Here is an 18,973-nt window from a genome sequence, read left to right as displayed (position 1 = left end):
TTCTACGTGTGTACGTTGTGCATCGCATTAGCTAAGCTTGATGTGGCACTATGGAAGAGGTCAGGAGAGGCCATTCTTGTGGATTTTTCTGTTTTGTTCTCATGGCCCATTTAAAATAAGTTTTCTTTGACAGTAGGAGAAGTGGATGTGAAAAGGAGAAAAGAGAAACATTCAGCGGACGCGTGGTCACCGACTGTAGCTACCCATCATGAGGCGGGCAGGAGCGAGTGCTTAGTCATAGCGGTGATGCGAGACTGACATTTTTCTTCAAGACACAAATGATCACAGGCATCAGAAGCTCAAATGACCCCAGGATAAAGCTTCAGCTCTTCTGTATGCTTTAATGGCATTTGTAAAGGTGCCCGGAATCGTTGCGAGTGAGCATTTAAGATTTGCTTTGTCACCATGGTTCTCAAGCCGTTGAGGTTTTAATCTGAGACCCCTTGCTAAGCTCCTCGTTCCTGTGGCGAGTGGAGTGTTTTGTTGGTTAACCGATCTGGGATGACAGAAAGCTTCAATAATGCCATGGTTTTATCAAAGCTGATGAGCTGATTTACGTCTCCTCCTCCCTTGTCCCCTGCCACCCCCAAAAAACCTTCAGAAAGCTGGTAGAGAATGATCTCAAGTCCTGGAATGAACTCTACAGAAATGAAACTGCTATTATGTGAATTTGTATAGATAAAATGGCTATTATTACTATTTTACCCCTATTACGTTTACTGTATAGAATAGAAAGCCCTTGGCAGCCCTGTTTTCCACACTAGCTTATTCACATTGGGTCGCCGTGTGGTACAAAGCCCATTTGTTTGTCCTTTATCTCAGATATATGTGAAGGTCTATAGTACCCTGCTATGAAGGCACCAATAAATTGTCATTTAACATATTTAAACTAAAGGTGGTCTATTAGTTCACTGTTTTGAAATTTTAAAGGCTTAACTATTAAATATACTATTTCTAAATTTCTTAGTTGGATGACAATGCCCAGCTCAGCTGCAGCCGTTTTATTCCCTGCAAAAACACCGTGCTTTTGGGTGCGGATGATGCTAGAGGATTCACTAGAGAAAATCAGAGTAAACTTGGAAGGAAAACCGTGTTCAGATTTGTAGGGCTATATGTCAGTTGGTTGTACAGGATCCAAACTAGTGTGTCTGGCTTGCTCCCTGGTTACTTTAGCCAAGGCTCGTTTCCTAAACTAGGAACCTGCAAGAAGATGCCGTTGACAGGAGGTTATGCTGTCTTTCTGAAGCACTGTGCCTTTGCTTTCTAGCAAAGGTGCTGTGTACCTTAAGTGTAAAATAACATACAGTTAAACCTGATCCTTAACCCAGATTTTTTTTTCTTTTTTAAAAAAAGCCTTTTAACAATTGCAACAAAATATTAGGAAGCGATGGAAGAGTTTGATTCAATCTATGGTGTTATGGTTGGTTTTGCTTTGCTGCTACAAGGAGAAGCACATTTCATGATGCTCTAACACACCCCACCTCCTTCCCCACCAAAATACCATCAGCTTCCAAAATTGCTGCTCTAGCAAAAAGCTCTGAAGGCAAGGATCAGCCCATATGGGGGTAGGAGAGGCAGGAGATGAGGATGTGACAGTGAAGGGGTGCGTGTCTGATCATAGGAAGCCATAACTGGACTAATTCCACAAACACCTTTTCTTCAATACCCAGGTTAATTATTATTTGCATGCCTTGAAAATGGTGGGTTTGTTGCTTCTTGAGGTGCTGAAACACCTGCTCTGTGGATGCAAAAATGCAGGCTGGAGCGACCCAACGGTCTTATCTCTGCCGTGTGACTTCTTGGCCTCCTTTGCAGCATGGAGCAGAGTTGATGAGTATCTTGTTTCATTTTGGTTTTTATTTTTATACATTTCTTCTCTTCTAACCAAGATAGATTTGTACTACACAGTGCCTTTTAAATCAATTAGTTGTTACTGGTTGTAATAGCCTGTGAATTCAGAAACAGGATGTTGGTGCAGATTTTATGCAGTCTTCCCATGATTTCTCTGGATTGGTTTAGTATGAAGTAGGCTGAGACCAGACAAAGAACTTTATTTGGTCCCCTTGTTTCTATTAATAGGTGGTTTGTCAAGCAATCTATACTATTCACAGGAAGAAAATACTTTCCTGTGGACACTTATTTACAACTGAATTCTCATTAAAGTCACTTTCAGAAGGGCCTATTGTAAAGCCCTAACCTTTCACAGTTGAATAGAAGGAAAAGCTTTAACTAAAATCTGCGCTTGGAAAATTAGCTAGGTGTGGACAGCAGGTTGAAATGTTTCAGAGAATTATAGGAAATAGCTGTTACTCTGCAGCGAAGTGTTCAATGGTGGGAATTACAGTAGCTGCGAACAGGTAGTGCTCAGGATAATGCCTATACTTGAGGTGGATGGAGTAATCAGCTGCGCGTGTATACCGTTGCTAGTAGGTGATGCGGTGGTGTAATCCTGCCTGGCCCCATCGCCAAGGGAGGTTTGTTTTGAAACTGAAATTAGTCATCCCAAGGTCGGCAAATATGGTCCCCTCGGGAATGTGGAGTTAGTCCCTGCCCTGCAATGCAGAGGCTGCAGGTCTTCTGAGTAATTTAGCATTAGTTAAGCAGAGGGAAAATTAATGGCTTGCCAGAAGTTTGTAGCAGATGCAGAAACAGACTTCTCTGTTCGGTGCGAGAGAGCTGGGGGGGCCGGAGGCTGCTGTGACAACCTGAGTGGGTCTGACTCGGGATGGAGTTGTTTCAGAAACAGCCAGGAAGACAACATGTTTCTGCGTAGATGAGGTGGTAAGTGGCAAGATAAAAGCTAGGTTGGAGATGGTGAAATTGTACTGAAAAAAGTGCTCTCTAACGCCATTTGAGAAAGGGAAATACTCTTTATTCCATTTTGCCCTGCACAAAAGTGTTCTGATGAGTTAATCTGAAACGGTGAATAGGTGGGAGGAGGAAGAACACTGTCTCCTCTGCAAAATGTGCCTCAACTGAATGCCCTGCTCTGGGACAGGTTTTTTGATTTTACAGTTGCAGAGGAGGAGAGGATTCAGGGCTTTTGCAGAATGGTACGGATAAACCTTGTGTTCTGAGTGGCTATCAAGATAGAAAATTGAGTATTTCTCTAGCCTTGTAAAGTAAACTTTCCTCCTTCTGGCCTTTTGCATAAGCTCTGGAGAGTGAATCTGTTTGCTTCTGAGGCTTGTTTTGACAGTTGGCCTAGGCCTCTTTGTGCCTTGGCACCCAGACCAACACTGCGAGGCCCTAAAGGTCCATACCTGGGTTGCTGGGAAAGCCTTGCCAATATGAACTTTTGGAATCATTTTGCAGCTTGACGTGGTTGCGTTGGGTAGGGTAATGCTCTCCTTGTCACAGGGATGAGTTCATCCTGCAGCATGGCAATTTCATCCGTGTACCTCTATTCATACCCGGACTTTCAACAGAAGTGCATAATTGACATCTGCTCGTTATTGGTTGAAGTGGTTAACTGTGGTGATCTGAGCAGGAGCCTGATGATGTGAGCAGGAGCAACTGAGCATGGTTTGTAATCATAAGGAATGATAAATTCAACTTCCTCACAAACTAAAACACATTTGGTTCTCTCCATAGCACAAGGGGTCAAAAAGTAGTGTTTACTTTGCAGGCAGTTAATGATTCTGGCATAATTCAGAAGCCTCCCGATGTTCTCTGGTAAGTCTGTGCTCCAGCTAGCTGCCTTTTTTTTTTTTTTTTGGCACAGATTTTGCTTCAAACTCAATTCAAACCTTAAATCTAAACTGAGCACTTCTGTGCCAGTGGATGTGGAGTATAGGGCAAGTCTTTGAAGGTCTGTGTGGGTTGGTGCTAGAAGAGATTAAAATCCCAGATTCGCTACAGGGATGAGAACCCCACACAAATTGTGCTGGAAAGGCTGTCTGGCCCTATGTGATGGGGCCACAGTGGAAATGAGTCAATTTTGCATGCCCAGATGTCTGGGAAGTGCTCAGCGCTCTTCTGGCACTATGTTTGGGAGAGACTGGCATTGAGATTTGCCTGGGAGTGAGGGTAGGAGTCTTGTCTGCTTTTGAAAAGCGATACCTGAGTCTCTCCCTGGTTCTGCTCTGGGGGCACTGCTGGGGCTGTACGGCACGCTGCGCCACCCGAGTACCGCAAACACAGTCTTTCTTCCAGGTCAGTCCAGTCTTCCCAGCAGCACTGCCAGACTTCCTGCCTTCCCTTCTACCTGCTCACACTGCCAATTTTTAGTTTTTCCTACAAAGTGCACCAAAATAGGCAGCACAGGAATAACTGCCTGCTGAGTAACTGCCCAGATGTCTGCACCAAGGTATCTACCGTCCAGTGCCCATGTTATCTGGGTTTCTCCTGCCTGGGTCTCTCCCAGGAGGGTGTTCTCTGGCATGTTTGCAATGAATTGTTTCCCTGATATCTCCTCCTAGCCTGGGGGCTAATTTCTGTTTTCTTCTCCCTCACTTCCCTCCCAAAGCTAAACCAGCCCCGCTCGGTGCTGCCCAGGTTCTCCCTGGCCCCAGGGCTTCCTTGTCTCTTGGCCAGGGCTGCTTTTGTGTATGTCTGCACCTTGTTACTGACTGGGGGGGTTAAATAAAGGTGGTTGGAAACCTGATGGGTGACATTTATTTATTTATTATTTTTCCTGTTTGTTTTGAATTCTCCCCACTTCTCCTGAACTTGGTGAGAGCTGCTCTGCAGAGTAATGGCTTCAGGTAAATCATTGAAGCTTGGGTCTGTTGTTGATGAAGAGATGCAATTTATATTGACTTCTCCCTCAGACTGATGGACAAACCTCTTTTAAGGAAAAACATTTGCCTTTTTGTGAAATAAAATTCAGTGTATGTAATATAAACTCCAAGGAAATTTGAGGGCAGTTCTCAGCTATGATCCCAAATTGATGTTCCTTCGACGTTGCCATGACTGCGGCAGAGTGACTCATCCTGTTATGGTTAGCAATTTGCTTGTCTTACAAAGTCACTGGGGAAATAATTTTTCCATATCTATATGTACCAAGGCTGTAAGGTTTGCTCTAGCAAACAAGACAAATAATATTTTGTGGTAATACGAGCAGCCAACTGGAAAACGAGACCAATAGGTTCTATTCTTAGTTCTGTCATTAACCTTGGACATTTTCTTCAGTTTAACTCAAGCTCTCCTTAGCTGTCTGTAAAGCAGAAAAAGTTATAAATACAGGAGATGGTTTTAGAAAGTAATTAAAATTCTGATGTTTAAAGTGGTCCAGGTGTGTAAAATGTTCATAAATAATACTTCCAAAACTGCTGGAGTAGAGTCACACTATGTGGATGTGGGTTATCAAGTGAATGCGTGAGGGGTGGGTGTGGCAAATGCTCCTGAGGAGCAGGCTGCCTCCCTTAGGGAGGGAAATCGGTCTCACCCACGCTAGTAGGAATACTGTCTTTCCCTCTTTGGGGCAATTTTCCCTGGCTAAGCCCAGCTCTGCTCATTAAATCCCAGAGCTGCCTGTACTTGTGACACACCGAAGGGTTTCGGGCCTGGTCTGAGGTTCCAGCGCAACAAGCGGCCAAGGCCGGCAGCTCGCCTCAGCATCAGGCTGCTGTGTGCTGGTGGCGGCAACTGCGTCTGTTGCCAGGGCAAATAGAGGAACTTCTCTGAACTTGAGCTTGATGTGGCATCTTTAGGAAGTTGCAGTTATGGCTATGGGAAAGAAATTACTGAAATAACTTTGTTTAGCTTGTGCTCCTTGCTCTGCTATAATTTCTGCGTCGGAAGGTACCTGTTTGATCTCCCTTCCTCCTACAGGCACTGCAGAAATCGGTGCTAATATATTAAAGCTGTGAGGTTTCGTAGTCTGTGGCAATTTTTTTCTTTTTGCAGTAAGATACATAAAATAATTCTGCTGGGCAGATTGACCCGTCACGATGGTCTTTTATTTGAAAGATGCATCCTGAAGCCCTTGTTCCTAGGGGAACGGTGTGTCTTTTTGTCCAAAGGCAAGGTAGCCGCTTGCTACTGCTTGTTTAGCCTGGTACTTTGAAGATGCTTTGTCATTTCAGTTTTGTTTTTTGTTGTTGTCTTACGAAAGATTAGGTCTATTATGACTTTGAATTGTCTGTCTAGGGGGGAATATCTAATGATTACTGTGATAATTCTGAATGCATTTAAGTATCTCATTTTCTTATTTGGTAAAACATTTTTGCATAGCTGTTTAGAATAAATAATGCATTTTGCAACCTTGATATTCCTTGATATTACAATTATTAGTCTTCTGCTACACCACTTGTTGGGAAATATTGATTATTGATGTTGGAGGTAGGCTGATCAGTTTTCAGGCTTGCTTGGCTATGGGAGCATTGGTTTATATCAAAGTCCAGTTCAAAATGGCTGAGAGAGGAAAAAAAAATCTGTCCTGTCAAGGGTACCATGAAAGATGATTTGCGGGGGGAACATTTTAATAAGTATTTTGTTCTGATTCTGTGTATTTGTCCCATTATTTGAGATATTTTAAATTGATTCCTGTGAGCTGAGTGGTTTACAAGGGAGGGGGGTGGAAGCAGGACTGGTGGGGAATCTGAGTGCAGCCCTGAGCCTTTGTTACCTACAGAAGGTGGGGGGGGGTGCAACAGCCTCTCAACAGCGACAGTGACTTTCTGTGCTAGAGGTGCAAGCGCACTGCAGAGAAGAGAATGGAAAATGGGATTCGACGTGTTTCCCCAAATAATTGGATTTTTTCTTCTGTTCCCAGAGTAAGTTAAATATTGTTTATTTCTAGTAAGACTAAAATAAGGTAAAATAAATCAAGACAAATGATCAGTCACCATAAATTACAGCCAGGAAAGAAGTTATGGTTACAAAACTGTATCTCCTTATTATTCAACTTGAGATAACATCTTACAGAAGTTTGAAAGTATCCATTTAGATGCATCATTTTTAGTGCACTCTGCCTGAATGTTTCTTTTCTTACCCTTTCTCTCTCATTGCTAGGTTGTGACTAGACTTATTCACTTGCTGGGTGAGAAGATTCTTGGCAGTCTTCAGCAGGGAGGTAAGACTCGTTCCTGGATTATTCCCATCCATTCTGGTGCTTCCTTGGAACTAGATTTACATCATTAAATTCGGAAACAGAAAGTGCATGCTTGACAAGAGATTTTCTCTCTAAATATTTTAGCTGTTGTCACAGCTAATTCATTATATATAAACACATTTTTTTTGTGGGGAATGGCTGAAGAAGTATGGGAGTGGAATGATTTGCAAATGAGAGAAAAATACTGCATATATGCAGTGAAACTTTCTTGAAATTTCTTGCAAAAGAGGAGCTCAAAGGGAGCACTGGAAATAATTGCTATAACAGACTTGAATCAGATAGTCATGCTGAGTGGCATCTGCACATTGGCTGACTTAGTATGTCTGTGTTTGCATTATTTCAATGAATTGTCTGAGAGCAAATGATTTGTTATGCATTGTTTTGTAGGCTTTGTGTATGTGGCAGAGGCAAAGCAAAGTGTATTTACTAATTGAAGGGAGTAGGAGGAAATTTTCCATACAGGTTGTTGTTCTTGAGCAGCTTTTAAAAGAAGAGAGATGTGTGTTAACTACCAATAGTTTTGTGGGGTTCTCTGCTGCTCTGTTTTTCGTTTGTTTTAATACAAAAATTCTATGCTATTACTTTTATTGCTGTTTTTACAGAATTCCAGAGAGATTGAAATTAAGTAGTCAACTCGCATGTTTTGGAGAGTGAATTGTGAAGTCCACACTTTTATTGAAGTCTGTTTTTTACTGTTTGGGTACACAGTCAGTTTTGTAGGAATCTCTAGTGATAATTGTACTTAAACTTTTGTGCGTGCTGAAATGCTTTTGTGGCCTAGGGCAGAATCTGCACTGCTTAGGAATTAGGACGACGTGATAGGGAGAAGACAGGAGGAAAACTAGTCAATCAGAGCATAGCTATTGAAGTTCTGAGGAAAGAAAGACTGATGGAGATGAAAGAGTGGAACTGTGACATGTAACTTGTTTGAACCTGTAAATATCTTCTTGAAGATCACCTAAAAGAGAGGAAAAACTATTTAATGATCTGTGGAGAGCTATTTTAGAAGACTTGAAATGAATAACTCCACTGTTGAATATATCTGAAAAAGATTTATCTGGTGTTTCTTTTAGTCCGACAGTATACTATTGATCTTGCATATATACTTCGAATGAGTTCTTGTATCAATTACAGTATATCAAGTACTTCTATGTGTCCATATCAAGAATTTATCTTCATGGTACATGTTGCACCTCTGCTGGATGAAATAAGATGAGCAGGATGTTAAGCTTCATACCATCTAAGTTAATATTATACACTTGCAGCTGAGTTGGTAGGTGCTAACAGCAAAGTGAGGTTGTCTGAGAAGGCTTAAGGAGGAAAAGAAATAGTATAAAAATAAAAAGAACAGTTTGTAGAATACACTCAACGTTATTCTTTTCTCTGAGCTAAATGATCTAGGAAGATCTCCATCTTACATGTTACATGCATCACATGCTTCTGTCAAAAATGCTTTTCTCTTCCTATAGTCTTTTTCTTTACTCAGTTTACTGTAATATATTGCAGATACTTCCACAGTTGCTTTGTAGCTATTTTAGAGGTTCCATATTTTATTTTAATACTCCTAGATACCTATCTGTAAAGATCCACATTTTCCCATCTTGGAGAATAGTGAAAATAGGTGTAGATACATGTTTCCTGTAGGAACTTTGTTAAAAACAGGTATTTATTTCCGTGATCAGGAATACCATAAAAAGTGGAAGTTTATTTTGGGAATATTTCAATACTGACAACAGGTTTTGGGGTTTTGTTATTTCATCTAATTCCTCTTGAGAGGTAAATCAATGCCTATCTCAAAGTTGTGGCCGTTCACAGTCATTACGAGTGCCTTTTTGTCTTTTTCCTAATGGGTCAAGTAAATGCACATTGTATTTTTACCTGTTCTCGTCATCCAGATATTTTTAGCTTTTCCTAACTTTACCCACATGCTATGTCACCAGCAAAAAGTGATAGAAATCAATCTTTCTCCTGTTGTAAGTGAAATATGTGGGATCTTTCCTTCTTTGTGAAATGGAGAATTTTTATTTTTATTTTTTTCTTTTCAAACAGGTCATCCTCTTGGGTTACACAGCTCGAGTAGCAAGTGGGATGCTGGAAATCCTGCCAGCAATCTCTCTACAGTAGCAATTATGCCAGTGTCTGAAGAGGTGCCACTTACTGCTTTTACTCTGGAGCTCAAGCATGCTCTCAGTGCTGTGGGTAAGAAGTGTTTACATGTTACTGCATCACGGAAAATAAATGCCTCTTAACTTTTTAGAGGTATAGCCAGGTACCTGTCAATTAGTTAAAGGGGGATTCGTGCTGCATTCAGAGGGGTAGCAGCATAGCCGTACTCAAGATCAGACCTTTTGTAATCTCTTGCTGCGTTTGATTCACTCTTTTCCTGTCCCTAACATTTAATATTAGTGGATGACTTATGACTCAGAAATATTAGCTGATTTGTCTGGCCTGTTGACTTGGCTGTCATCAGCCCTCCTAAGACTGCAGGTGCTTTTGCGGACAAATCCACCACCCATATACTGTTCCCACAGTCCCTTTTGAGAGCCCAATTCTATCTCTCAAGTGTGAGACTCCTTCAGACTTTCTCAATTGTATGTCTTGATCCAGCAAAGGATTTCTGATGCAGTTTTCTTTTGTAGAGAGGTAGGTTGTGAGCAGCAAGTCTAACACTTGATAGAGGAGCCTTGTGTAGGAGACCCGTCTAGGTTGGTACTGGAATTCCAAACAGTTCTGAATTATGCCTTCCCATACTGGCTTGTGTTACCTTGTTTGTTGCCAGCTTGTCTGTCTTGTACTCACAAAGCCATATATTCAATTCACAATTGATTCATTAATTGCTACATCCATTGGTGAAGTAGTATGTGCAAATTTCAGGTGCTTACAAAACCAAGTATTCAATTCACAAGTCAGTTCCGACTCTGTAGTAGTTTGACATTTTTCTGAACATCCTCTTTTTATCCTTATACACTACACAGATCTTGAGTAAATCTCCTGTAGTTCTTTAAATTGTTAATTTTCTGTCTCACAGCTTAGTATTGTGAAAAGTACAGGTTACGTGATGCTTGAGGTATAACCACTTACATTTATTGGTTATTTACTTTCTTGACCTTAAATGTATCTAAAGCTGGCACTTATTATTCTGTTTAAAAATCTAGGTGAGCAGGCAAAGGAAAATGTTGTTGATGCTTGAACTCTTTCACCTTTTGAGATATAAATTTGTATGCAGATGATGGTGTAGATGTGTTACCGTGAATACTAATTTGTGGGTGTTTAAAGATTCCTCTTATTTTGAGGTGGCAAAAAAAATAAGTTTGTAACAGAACACAGATTTGAGCCATAGCTATATTGCTAATGGGTACTTATAATGGATTGTTGCCAGCCTGTTTTGATGGGTGACAGCACTAGGAGCCTGTAAATAAAACAAACAAAACTTAAGTATGTAAGAGGACTGTTCAGAATAAAAATAACCATTCTAGTTGAAAGCAACTAGAATGTAACAAACTAGGGGTTTTGTTTTGATCACTTGGCCTTTTTCTTGCGCACCCTTTTTCTTTTCTGCATCTAAACTGACGTCTGTGTAGTACTTGGCAGCTATAGATGGTACTATACAACCTTGGCATCTGAAGTTCTTGCCAAAATGGAGCAGACGGCTGCAGTGGGAAGAGGAAAGTGTTGTGTGAAAACACAGCTAGCCATATGGTTCCAAACACAGCTGGTAGACCAAGCTCTCTAGCCTTGATAGCCTCTGTTCAGCGGGTCAGCCTATTGTTTATTCAGCCCCACGACTCTTTGAAACAGTGGTTAACCTCCTGCCAATGGTTTACTGTGCGTGTTTGTGTGCTGCATAGTTTTGAGGGGTTTCTTGTGCAGGCTGCATTGTTTTTTTTTGTGTGTGTGTGTGTGGTTTTGTTTTTCCTTTAGCAGAAGTAGCATTTTTTTTAAGCTTTTCTGTTTTCTCCTTTATGATAAGACTATAAATCGTTTGGATGTTCTGTACTGGCTCATGACAAAGTGATCTGGGCGAGGTGCTAGGCTTTTGGAATGAGTTTTCTTCTGACTTCTTGCATCAAAAAAAAAAGTCTCTAGGAGTCAGTGTCGTAAACAAAATTTGAGTTAACTTTTGGATTGTCTTGATGTGCACCTGACCAGTTAGAACTGTGTATATTTTACATGTAGGGAAATTGAAACACTGTGAAAGATTTGGATTAGGACCTTGGTGAACAGCTATTGTCTTGAAACCCCACGCCTCTGTCTGAGTGTTTACCTGCTTCTAACTTTCAAATTGTCAGATTAAGTCTTGGTTTTAGTTGTGAGCTCTGATTAGGCCTTACACTTGATTATGGAAATGATTGGTGGTGTTTAATATGCTTGAGAAGGCTATCTAAAATTGTTACAAGATGTCATTTAATACTTAAATTTGATCCATGTTGCTTCATTGCTCTGGCCTTGAAATATATTCCAGAGCAGTATAGGGTAGCCTTTGTATGTGTGAACTTTTATGGGACAAAAGCAGTTGTTTTTTAGCTTTCTACTGTAACTTTAGAGAATTCTTTACTCTTCCTGTTAATAGTATTTTAGATGAACGTTGCAGTGATGCTTAGAATCCCCTTGCTGCAGGGTGGAGACGAGGACAGAAGAAATTAGAACGGTAATACTGAGATCATTGCAAGAGCCCTAATGAGCTGTAATCACAGGAGATGGTCAGGTATTGGTAATTTTTGGGAGGAGTCTGCCATCGTTGCAGGCGGACCTTCATCCTGGAGAGAGTGGTCTGGATGCAGACTGGGTTGAACAAAACCTGCAAAATGAGATTAGCGGATGCTTTTCTTTGCCTGGGACTGGCACCAGAAGGCTATTACCAGTGCTATGAGTTGGAGCTGGTTTCAGCTAAATCTGTTTAACTGATCTGGGATTTTTGTTTGTTTGTTTAATTTTAACTGCTTCCATCTTATTAAAGGAGTCTACTAATAATATCAAACAGAGTATCCAAATCCAATAGCAGAGGCTTTGTGACAGCATTAATTAATATATATACCATCTTCAAGAAAGGAAAAATAATTCAGAAATAATAAGGCGGGGTCTAATAGTTTGGTTATTGATTCTGTTGTGTGGGTAGAATTTCTTAATTTTAAGTTTGCGGTGGGGACAGTCGTACCCAGACTGCTCTCCAGCCTGGGCCGTCGGGGCCCCAGAGCCTGCTCCTCGCAGGCTGGCCAGGCTGGGCTCGCATCCTATACGCAGGGAGCGCTGAGCACGCAGGACTGCCCACAACCCTTTTCACACTGTTTTATCAACCATTTTGTGGTTTCTTTGAGATCTGGTGTTTCTGTGGCTTATGATAATTCAGATATTGTTTCCAGACTGTGTCATTGTGTCCTAATTAAGTACTGAAATATGTTCATGTTTCCATGGCGTTTGTTCTGTTAAAAGCTGGGCTGGGAAGCAGTTACTTGGTATCTGATGGCAGTAACTCAACATGAATCTGTCTTCATCTCGAGAAAGGTCTGATTGTGAAATATGATCTGAGCACTGAGGAGAGAGCAGGGAAGTCCTGCGGAGCATGGTGAACCAGCGGCTACTTCATTGCTTCCTCACTTGGTTTGTTTTAATGCTTCATTGTCAAAGCCCTTTCTTTGAACCTTGGTCTCTGGGTCTCCAGAGAAAGAGGACGTAGAATATAAAACCTCCAAAAAGGAGGGACAGAATTTTCTACTTCAGAACTAGAGTGAAATGGAAGTGGGCAAGTGGTGTACGGCTTTTGGTTTGGTTTGATTTGGATTTGGGTTTTGCTGTACAGTTCCAGGTTAGGTTAACCATATCGATGAATTCTGGTCAATGTTCTTCGGATTTATCATATTTGTTTTCCAGTAATCCTTGTAGAGCTGAGAGCAGCCCATGTCAAAAAGCTCTTCTAAAACATTCAGGTTTGGAAAAATGTATTTGCCTAACTGGTTTTTTATTCTTCTAGTGAGATCTTCTACTGAGAGCAGCTAAATAGTATCATGTGGCTGTGCAAATTCTGATTTTATGTGAGAACCCTCTGATCATATGAAACTTTAGACCGAAGGAGAGAAGGATTCAAAACCAGCATATATTTCTCTCTTCTTGTTTCTGGCCCTTTTAAAAGCTATGCTCTCATGTGGTTCCTAAAAAATGTATACTGTAGTGGAAATCTCACTGAAACATCTTAACTAAAAATATATTGGAGGTTTAGTGTGCAACTTCACCTGAATTTCCCTTCTTTACACACAAATTAAATTTAAACATTAAGTATTTTCTGTGTTGAAATGAATGTGGTGCCTGGAACCCAGCAGAGGCTGGTACTTTCTGCTGGGCAAAGTCTTCTAACACTGAGACATCAAAACCCTTTATCAGTTCTGTGTCTTTGACAGATAACTTTGCAGACTTTTTGTTAGGTGCGATAAAAATTCTGATTTGATGAAGTCCAGGAAAGTAAGTTAGCTGTAATGAAACTTTTTCCACAGTGCATTTTGTACTGGGCAGTACCTTTTTGTGTCGGTATTTTATCCAGGTTGAAGTGGGTTTGCAACCGTGTCTAAGCATTAGTTACCATTCCTTCCTTCCTTCCTTCCTTCGTGTGTTTCCCAATTCATATTTGATCCAACTTTGTTTGATTCAAGTGAGGTGTATGATTTCTCTGTTATTAGAGATAGAACTAGGACATCTAAATTGCCACTCCTTCACATCTTGTGAAAGCGCTGTTATATGGAAAAAAAAAAAAAGTCAGTACCATGCTTATCTTTAGAAAGAAGGGAAGGGGTTTATGTCTCTCATGTGATGCTTACGGCTTTTTACTGGGTCAGGATTTGAGACTGGAAGCCCTGCTGAAGTGCTGCCTCAACCCTGTCATTTTCTTAAAAGATGACATGAACTAGACCAGTGTTTTGTCAGTGTGTGTTTTTTTTTTTCTTCTTCTCACTTCTCTTTCATGGGCTTGTAGTTTTGTCCAGAAAACAGATGACTTTGGAGCACCAATTTAGATGCTCCATGAGGTTTCTCAATGAATCATGATCATCTGTGCCTGGGGATTAGGCTGCTGCCAGGATTCAGACTCCCAATGAGTTGCTGACAGAAAAGTCTCTCAGGGGCTTTTAAAAGTCACTACCCCTGGCTTAGAAATTCATGAACTGCAAATTGCTGGAGGCTTGGAGAATGTCATTAAGTTTTCCTCACTCGAATACTTATGCCCAGCAATCTGTTGCTGGTTGCAGTCAGAGGGACAATAGTGGGCTAGATAAATATTTAACGTTACCTCCTATCACCTTTCCTAAGCTCTTAACTTTGAAGTGTTAACCCTATGTCTAATCCTATGGAAAGAACAGCCCCTGAAGGGTGCAGGCAGTGGTGGGAGGACAGAGGGATGCTGCCACGAAGCCAGGGGCAGCTGTAAACCACCTGCGAGGCTGATGTCAGGTGTGGAGAGAGCGTCGCGTTATCTCCTGATAATGTGTTGAAGATTCAGGAGCACATTATCTCAGACGTTCCTCCTACCGGCGTGGCTGTGTGAAGGGGATATGCCTGAGTGATTTTTATTACTTCATTGTTCTCAGCAGTTTAGTCTAAATAACGCTTTTGGTCATTCAATTTTATGCACTTGAGAACGCATATGTTGATGTTATGATCACATTAATGGAGGGTTATTTAATGGTTGATTAATTGGGAGCTTGCTAGAAATTGGACGTGCAGAGCAGATGGTTGTTGCTGCCGAAGCAAAGCAGTCGGTTCGGCTGGAGGCGTCCCCACGTCCTGTGCTGGCTGCGAGTGGTGGGCCGCGTGTCGGCGTCCCGCACTGCTGCCGCAGGGTGCTGGGCAGGCCCCCCGAGCTCACAGCTGTGTCTGTACACACCGGGCGGGTAAGAGGCGGCCCCTTCCCAACCACACAAGGGAGGTGAGTGGATGTGATTTCTTGGCGCCTCTTCAGGGCTCGTTAGAGGCCCCATTCAAGAGCGGTGTCTGTGGGTGAGGTAGCCATCACCCTGGCTGATGTCAAGGTGCATCCCAGCTCTACGGTGTCTGCTTTTGGCTGTGTAGGAGAGGCGTTTGGTTGGCTGGGTCACAAGGCTAAATGGTTTCCTCCTGGGGCAGGTGCCCCCAGTGCCTCAGACCAGTGTGGTGGAGTCTGAGCTCCTTTGACCTTCTTAGATTCGTGACCGGGTGCGGGGAGGTTAATGGCAAATGCGAAGGTGGAGCACTCTGTTCTCTCCTTATCGTTAGTCTCTCTTATTGGACACTTTTATGGCATTCCTCAGCTCATTTTACATTCTTGGCTGTTAGTCCTTGCCTGCTAAACTTCCACCATAGTCATAAAACTTAGTAAGCCGCATATCCTGGACGAATATTTGGTCCACATATCATTTCTGTTTTGCTGAGAACTTTGACATGTTAATGAACACAAATGACAACTCTGAATGCTTTTTCAAAATTTACCTGCCCTTTATCCCTTACTGTCTTCATAGCATGCAATGTCACAAGTATTTCTTCTGGGAAACCTCTCTTAATTCCATTACCCCAACCAGAGTTGTGCTAGTGCAACTAGCTGAACGGTGAGCCAGATCAAAGGATCAGCCAACGCTAAAATGCTGTGGTAAAAAAGTCCATGAGCAGTGGGGGCAGATTCCTGCAGACCATTCAATCAGCGCAAACGGAGGGGAGGCACGGGTGTAAGGACCGAAGCGCAGGTTAAACCACTTCTGCTGCTGAAATACTTATGATTTAATTCCCTCTATTGTAGACCTTTTACTTTCAGAGGAATCAGTTGCCATTTCCTCGTCCTACCCTGTTCGAGGATGAGGAAATGAATTTCAACTCTCAAGTCATCTTCCTTTCTGTGATTTCTTACCGGCTTTTACTTTTTTATATTTTTTTAATCTCTACCTATGGAATATTTTTGTCTATTTTTATTTCCTCTTATCACTAGTGTAAAAAAAAAAAACAACAAAACGACAAGCATTATTTGGATGTTTGAAAATACAAGATGAAAGGTTTGAGCTTTTTGCCATCTCTAACACTAAACTGTGTTAAAACAGCACGAACCCTAGGCAGGTGGAATTGAGCATTATAGGGGAAATAGATTGCCACTGAAGGTCGGGGTGGCTAGCTCTAGATACTGTACTTATGGGGGGGTTTTGAGCATCTAAGTGTGGAATTACAATACTTTACCATGTTGTTTATTCATGGGTTCTTGATTTTTACTAAATACATAAAGCCATGCTGCTTTATTACTGCCTTGAGAAACTACGCATGATTAAATGTTTTGATATTTCGTACTTGGATTTCAGTTTTTATTAATTTGAAGAAATGAAAGATTACATTAGGAGAACACTAATACAAAGAGGCTGCTATTTTATATTTGGTAAATGTGAATTTCTCAATACGAGGCAGATAATCTCTTTAGGTTTGAGGTTAAATCCTTACATTTTCTTTGGTTTGCTTTTTTGTATTTACCTGCAACTATTCTGCAACCTCCACCACGCATGGCATGTATTACTGCCGAAAAATAGAATTTCTAATAAAAAAATGACTAAAGTGCCTGCGAGAAGCAACTTTTCTGAGTACTAAAATTAACTCAGACACTGCTATCGCCAGATGTGTGTGTGTTTATCTCTAGTGGAAGCAGTGTGAATCAGACTGCCCTATGGATTTTGGAGTCTTTCTCTGTGGAGGTTGGCAGTGGTTTAGATTCCTGTTGGTGTAGTAAATGGGAAGTACTGTTAGAGAGCTTTAGGGTTTAACTGGGGAGTTGTTTCACTGCAGCATGAACAAATTATGTATTTCTATAGGTCAGTGAATTAATAGCTTTTTTTATTTGAAATCTTCCTGGGTTTTCTGTGATACAAATATTGTGTTCGTGGCATGAAAATGCAGCTGCAATAGAAACCGTTATTCTGTGTGACAGTGGAAAGCGATAAAAGAGCTTTTAGGTTGGGACTAATGCATTCACAGCTCTGGGAATGTGGAGAATGGGAAGATGTTATTGTAGATAAGCGTGAAAATTTTTGTGAAGACTTTGTGCTAACTTTCTTCATTGACAGCTCTAATCAGTGCACTTAGCCATCATGATCTTCAAAGAAAATACACAACTGCATTTATTATAGTGGCATAGCTATACCACTATGCACTTAATACAGTTTGTCAGGAGGTGAATGGCAGGTGTTCACATACAGAAAACTCTGTTCTTTTAGGTCCTGCTTTGCTGCTCACAAGCGATAACATCAAACAGCGACTTGGTTCTGCTGCCCTGGATAGGTACGTGCCTTCTTCATTGTTTATGGAAGAAATGTATTAAGATGATCTTACACCTTAAAGATGGTCTATGCTGGTCTTACAAATATATGATGTTTAAGAATAAGATCCTGTGTTTTAACATATAATATGCTACATGTATGTAATCAAGCATATTTGATGATCAAGGTGTTTGAGACAATAATGTTTCAAGAGTAGTTGGTTCAAATGTGTGTGTTTTGCTTTTTTCCCCATAGTTACATTCTCACTTGTGTAATTGGAAAAGCTGAATTAGTCCAAGTGGGTATCATGTACTCCCTAGGGAAGTCATGGAAGCCCTACTGAAGCTAGGCAGCACCGCACCATCTTTTCTCTGTGTGCATATCTAATGGTATAAATAATGGAGAAAGAAAAATGCACGAGGCTGGAAATGAGGGTTGATGAGAGAAGTGTTTTGAACTTAGATTGGACAAGCAAGAGATGAAAGTTTCTGATGCTCTTCAAATTTTGTGCATGACATATAAGATTTCTCTCCACTCTGGCAGGAACTATGCCGTAAAACAATTTTTTTTTTTTTTTGTTTTCTGTCCCCAGTATCCATGAATATCGACTAACTAGCTGGCTGGGACAACAGGAGGATATTCACCGTATTGTACTCTACCAGTCAGACAGCACTCTTACTCCATGGACTCAACGCTGCATCAGGCAGGCTGACTGCATCTTAATAGTAGGACTGGGAGATCAGGAGCCTACTGTTGGAGAGGTGTGGAAATAGCTTCTTCCCATATTAACAGTGTTAACGGTGCAGATCAAAGAAGGTTGTTTCACACAAGTGAATTTGGGGGGATTTGATACCCACTGAAGCATAGATAATGAAATGTTCATGAGAAATATGTTAGAATTACGAGAAGAATTAAACGAGGATTCTCAGAGATGGTAAGCTTTATGTAAAAGTATTTCCAGCTAAGTTCCAAAGAATCATTTAGGTCAGTGGTAAATCAAAAGCTAAATCTCTTTAAAGCAATGTGTTAGTCCTGTTTCTTTGCAGGATCTCCAGATAAGCAGATAAAGTCTCTTCTTCTTGGTTGGATTTCATGGTGTGTGTATGTATGTAGAAAAAACTAGATATAAAATATGTTGTACAAATAATTTAATGTATTTTGTTACAGACTGTAAGCCTTTTTTTTTTCCCCTACTACCTATTTTTAGCTTTGGTATTTTACTACCAAAGTTTGTTGACCAGGCATATAAATTCTACAATAATTGGAAAAGTGGGTTTATTAAGATTGTGAAGTGCTGAGTATGACCTCCAAAGAGCCAGGGACCGTTAACCATCTGCAGCATTCTTGTGCATCGTTTCGTGTTGGTTCTTTATGACTGCATGTGGGAGGCAGGAAGCACGGTGATGTCAAGTCACCATCAGTTGCCTAAAACAAGAAAATAAGGAAGGCAAGTAGGAAAAAGTCGTCTGATTGGAAGTGGTGGGGAGGGAAGCAAAATATGCTGAACATTTGTAGGCTTAAGTATGGCATGAGAAGCAACCTCATTCCGCATGAACAGCATGCATATGTGCTGTGCATTTAATGGTTTATGTTTTAGGTAATAAGCGTTCATTTTTAAGCATTCAAATTTGAAACTTTGTCTAGTTTTAGAGTTCTCTTTGCTGTGTAAACC

At 41.0% G+C, this 18,973-nt stretch overlaps 1 protein-coding gene across 3 annotated transcripts in view; it reads left to right on the top strand.

Moving 5' to 3' along the window:
• The window catches only part of PNPLA7 (patatin like phospholipase domain containing 7), a 125,881-nt gene that overhangs the window by 54,521 nt on the left and 52,387 nt on the right, over positions 1–18,973 (top strand). For all 3 annotated transcript variants that reach the window (XM_035564594.2, XM_035564596.2, XM_035564597.2), the window contains 4 exons: positions 6,958–7,018; positions 9,107–9,256; positions 17,260–17,323; positions 17,894–18,062. In XM_035564594.2, the coding sequence (XP_035420487.1) occupies positions 6,958–7,018; positions 9,107–9,256; positions 17,260–17,323; positions 17,894–18,062 (444 nt within the window). The remainder of the gene's footprint in view (positions 1–6,957; positions 7,019–9,106; positions 9,257–17,259; positions 17,324–17,893; positions 18,063–18,973) is intronic.

This window comes from Cygnus atratus, chromosome 19 (genome assembly GCF_013377495.2).
Source record: "Cygnus atratus isolate AKBS03 ecotype Queensland, Australia chromosome 19, CAtr_DNAZoo_HiC_assembly, whole genome shotgun sequence".
In the NCBI taxonomy this organism is placed as follows: domain Eukaryota; kingdom Metazoa; phylum Chordata; class Aves; order Anseriformes; family Anatidae; genus Cygnus; species Cygnus atratus.
The sequence above is the reverse complement of the archived record's forward strand: the minus strand, read 5'-3'. Positions and strand labels throughout refer to the sequence as shown.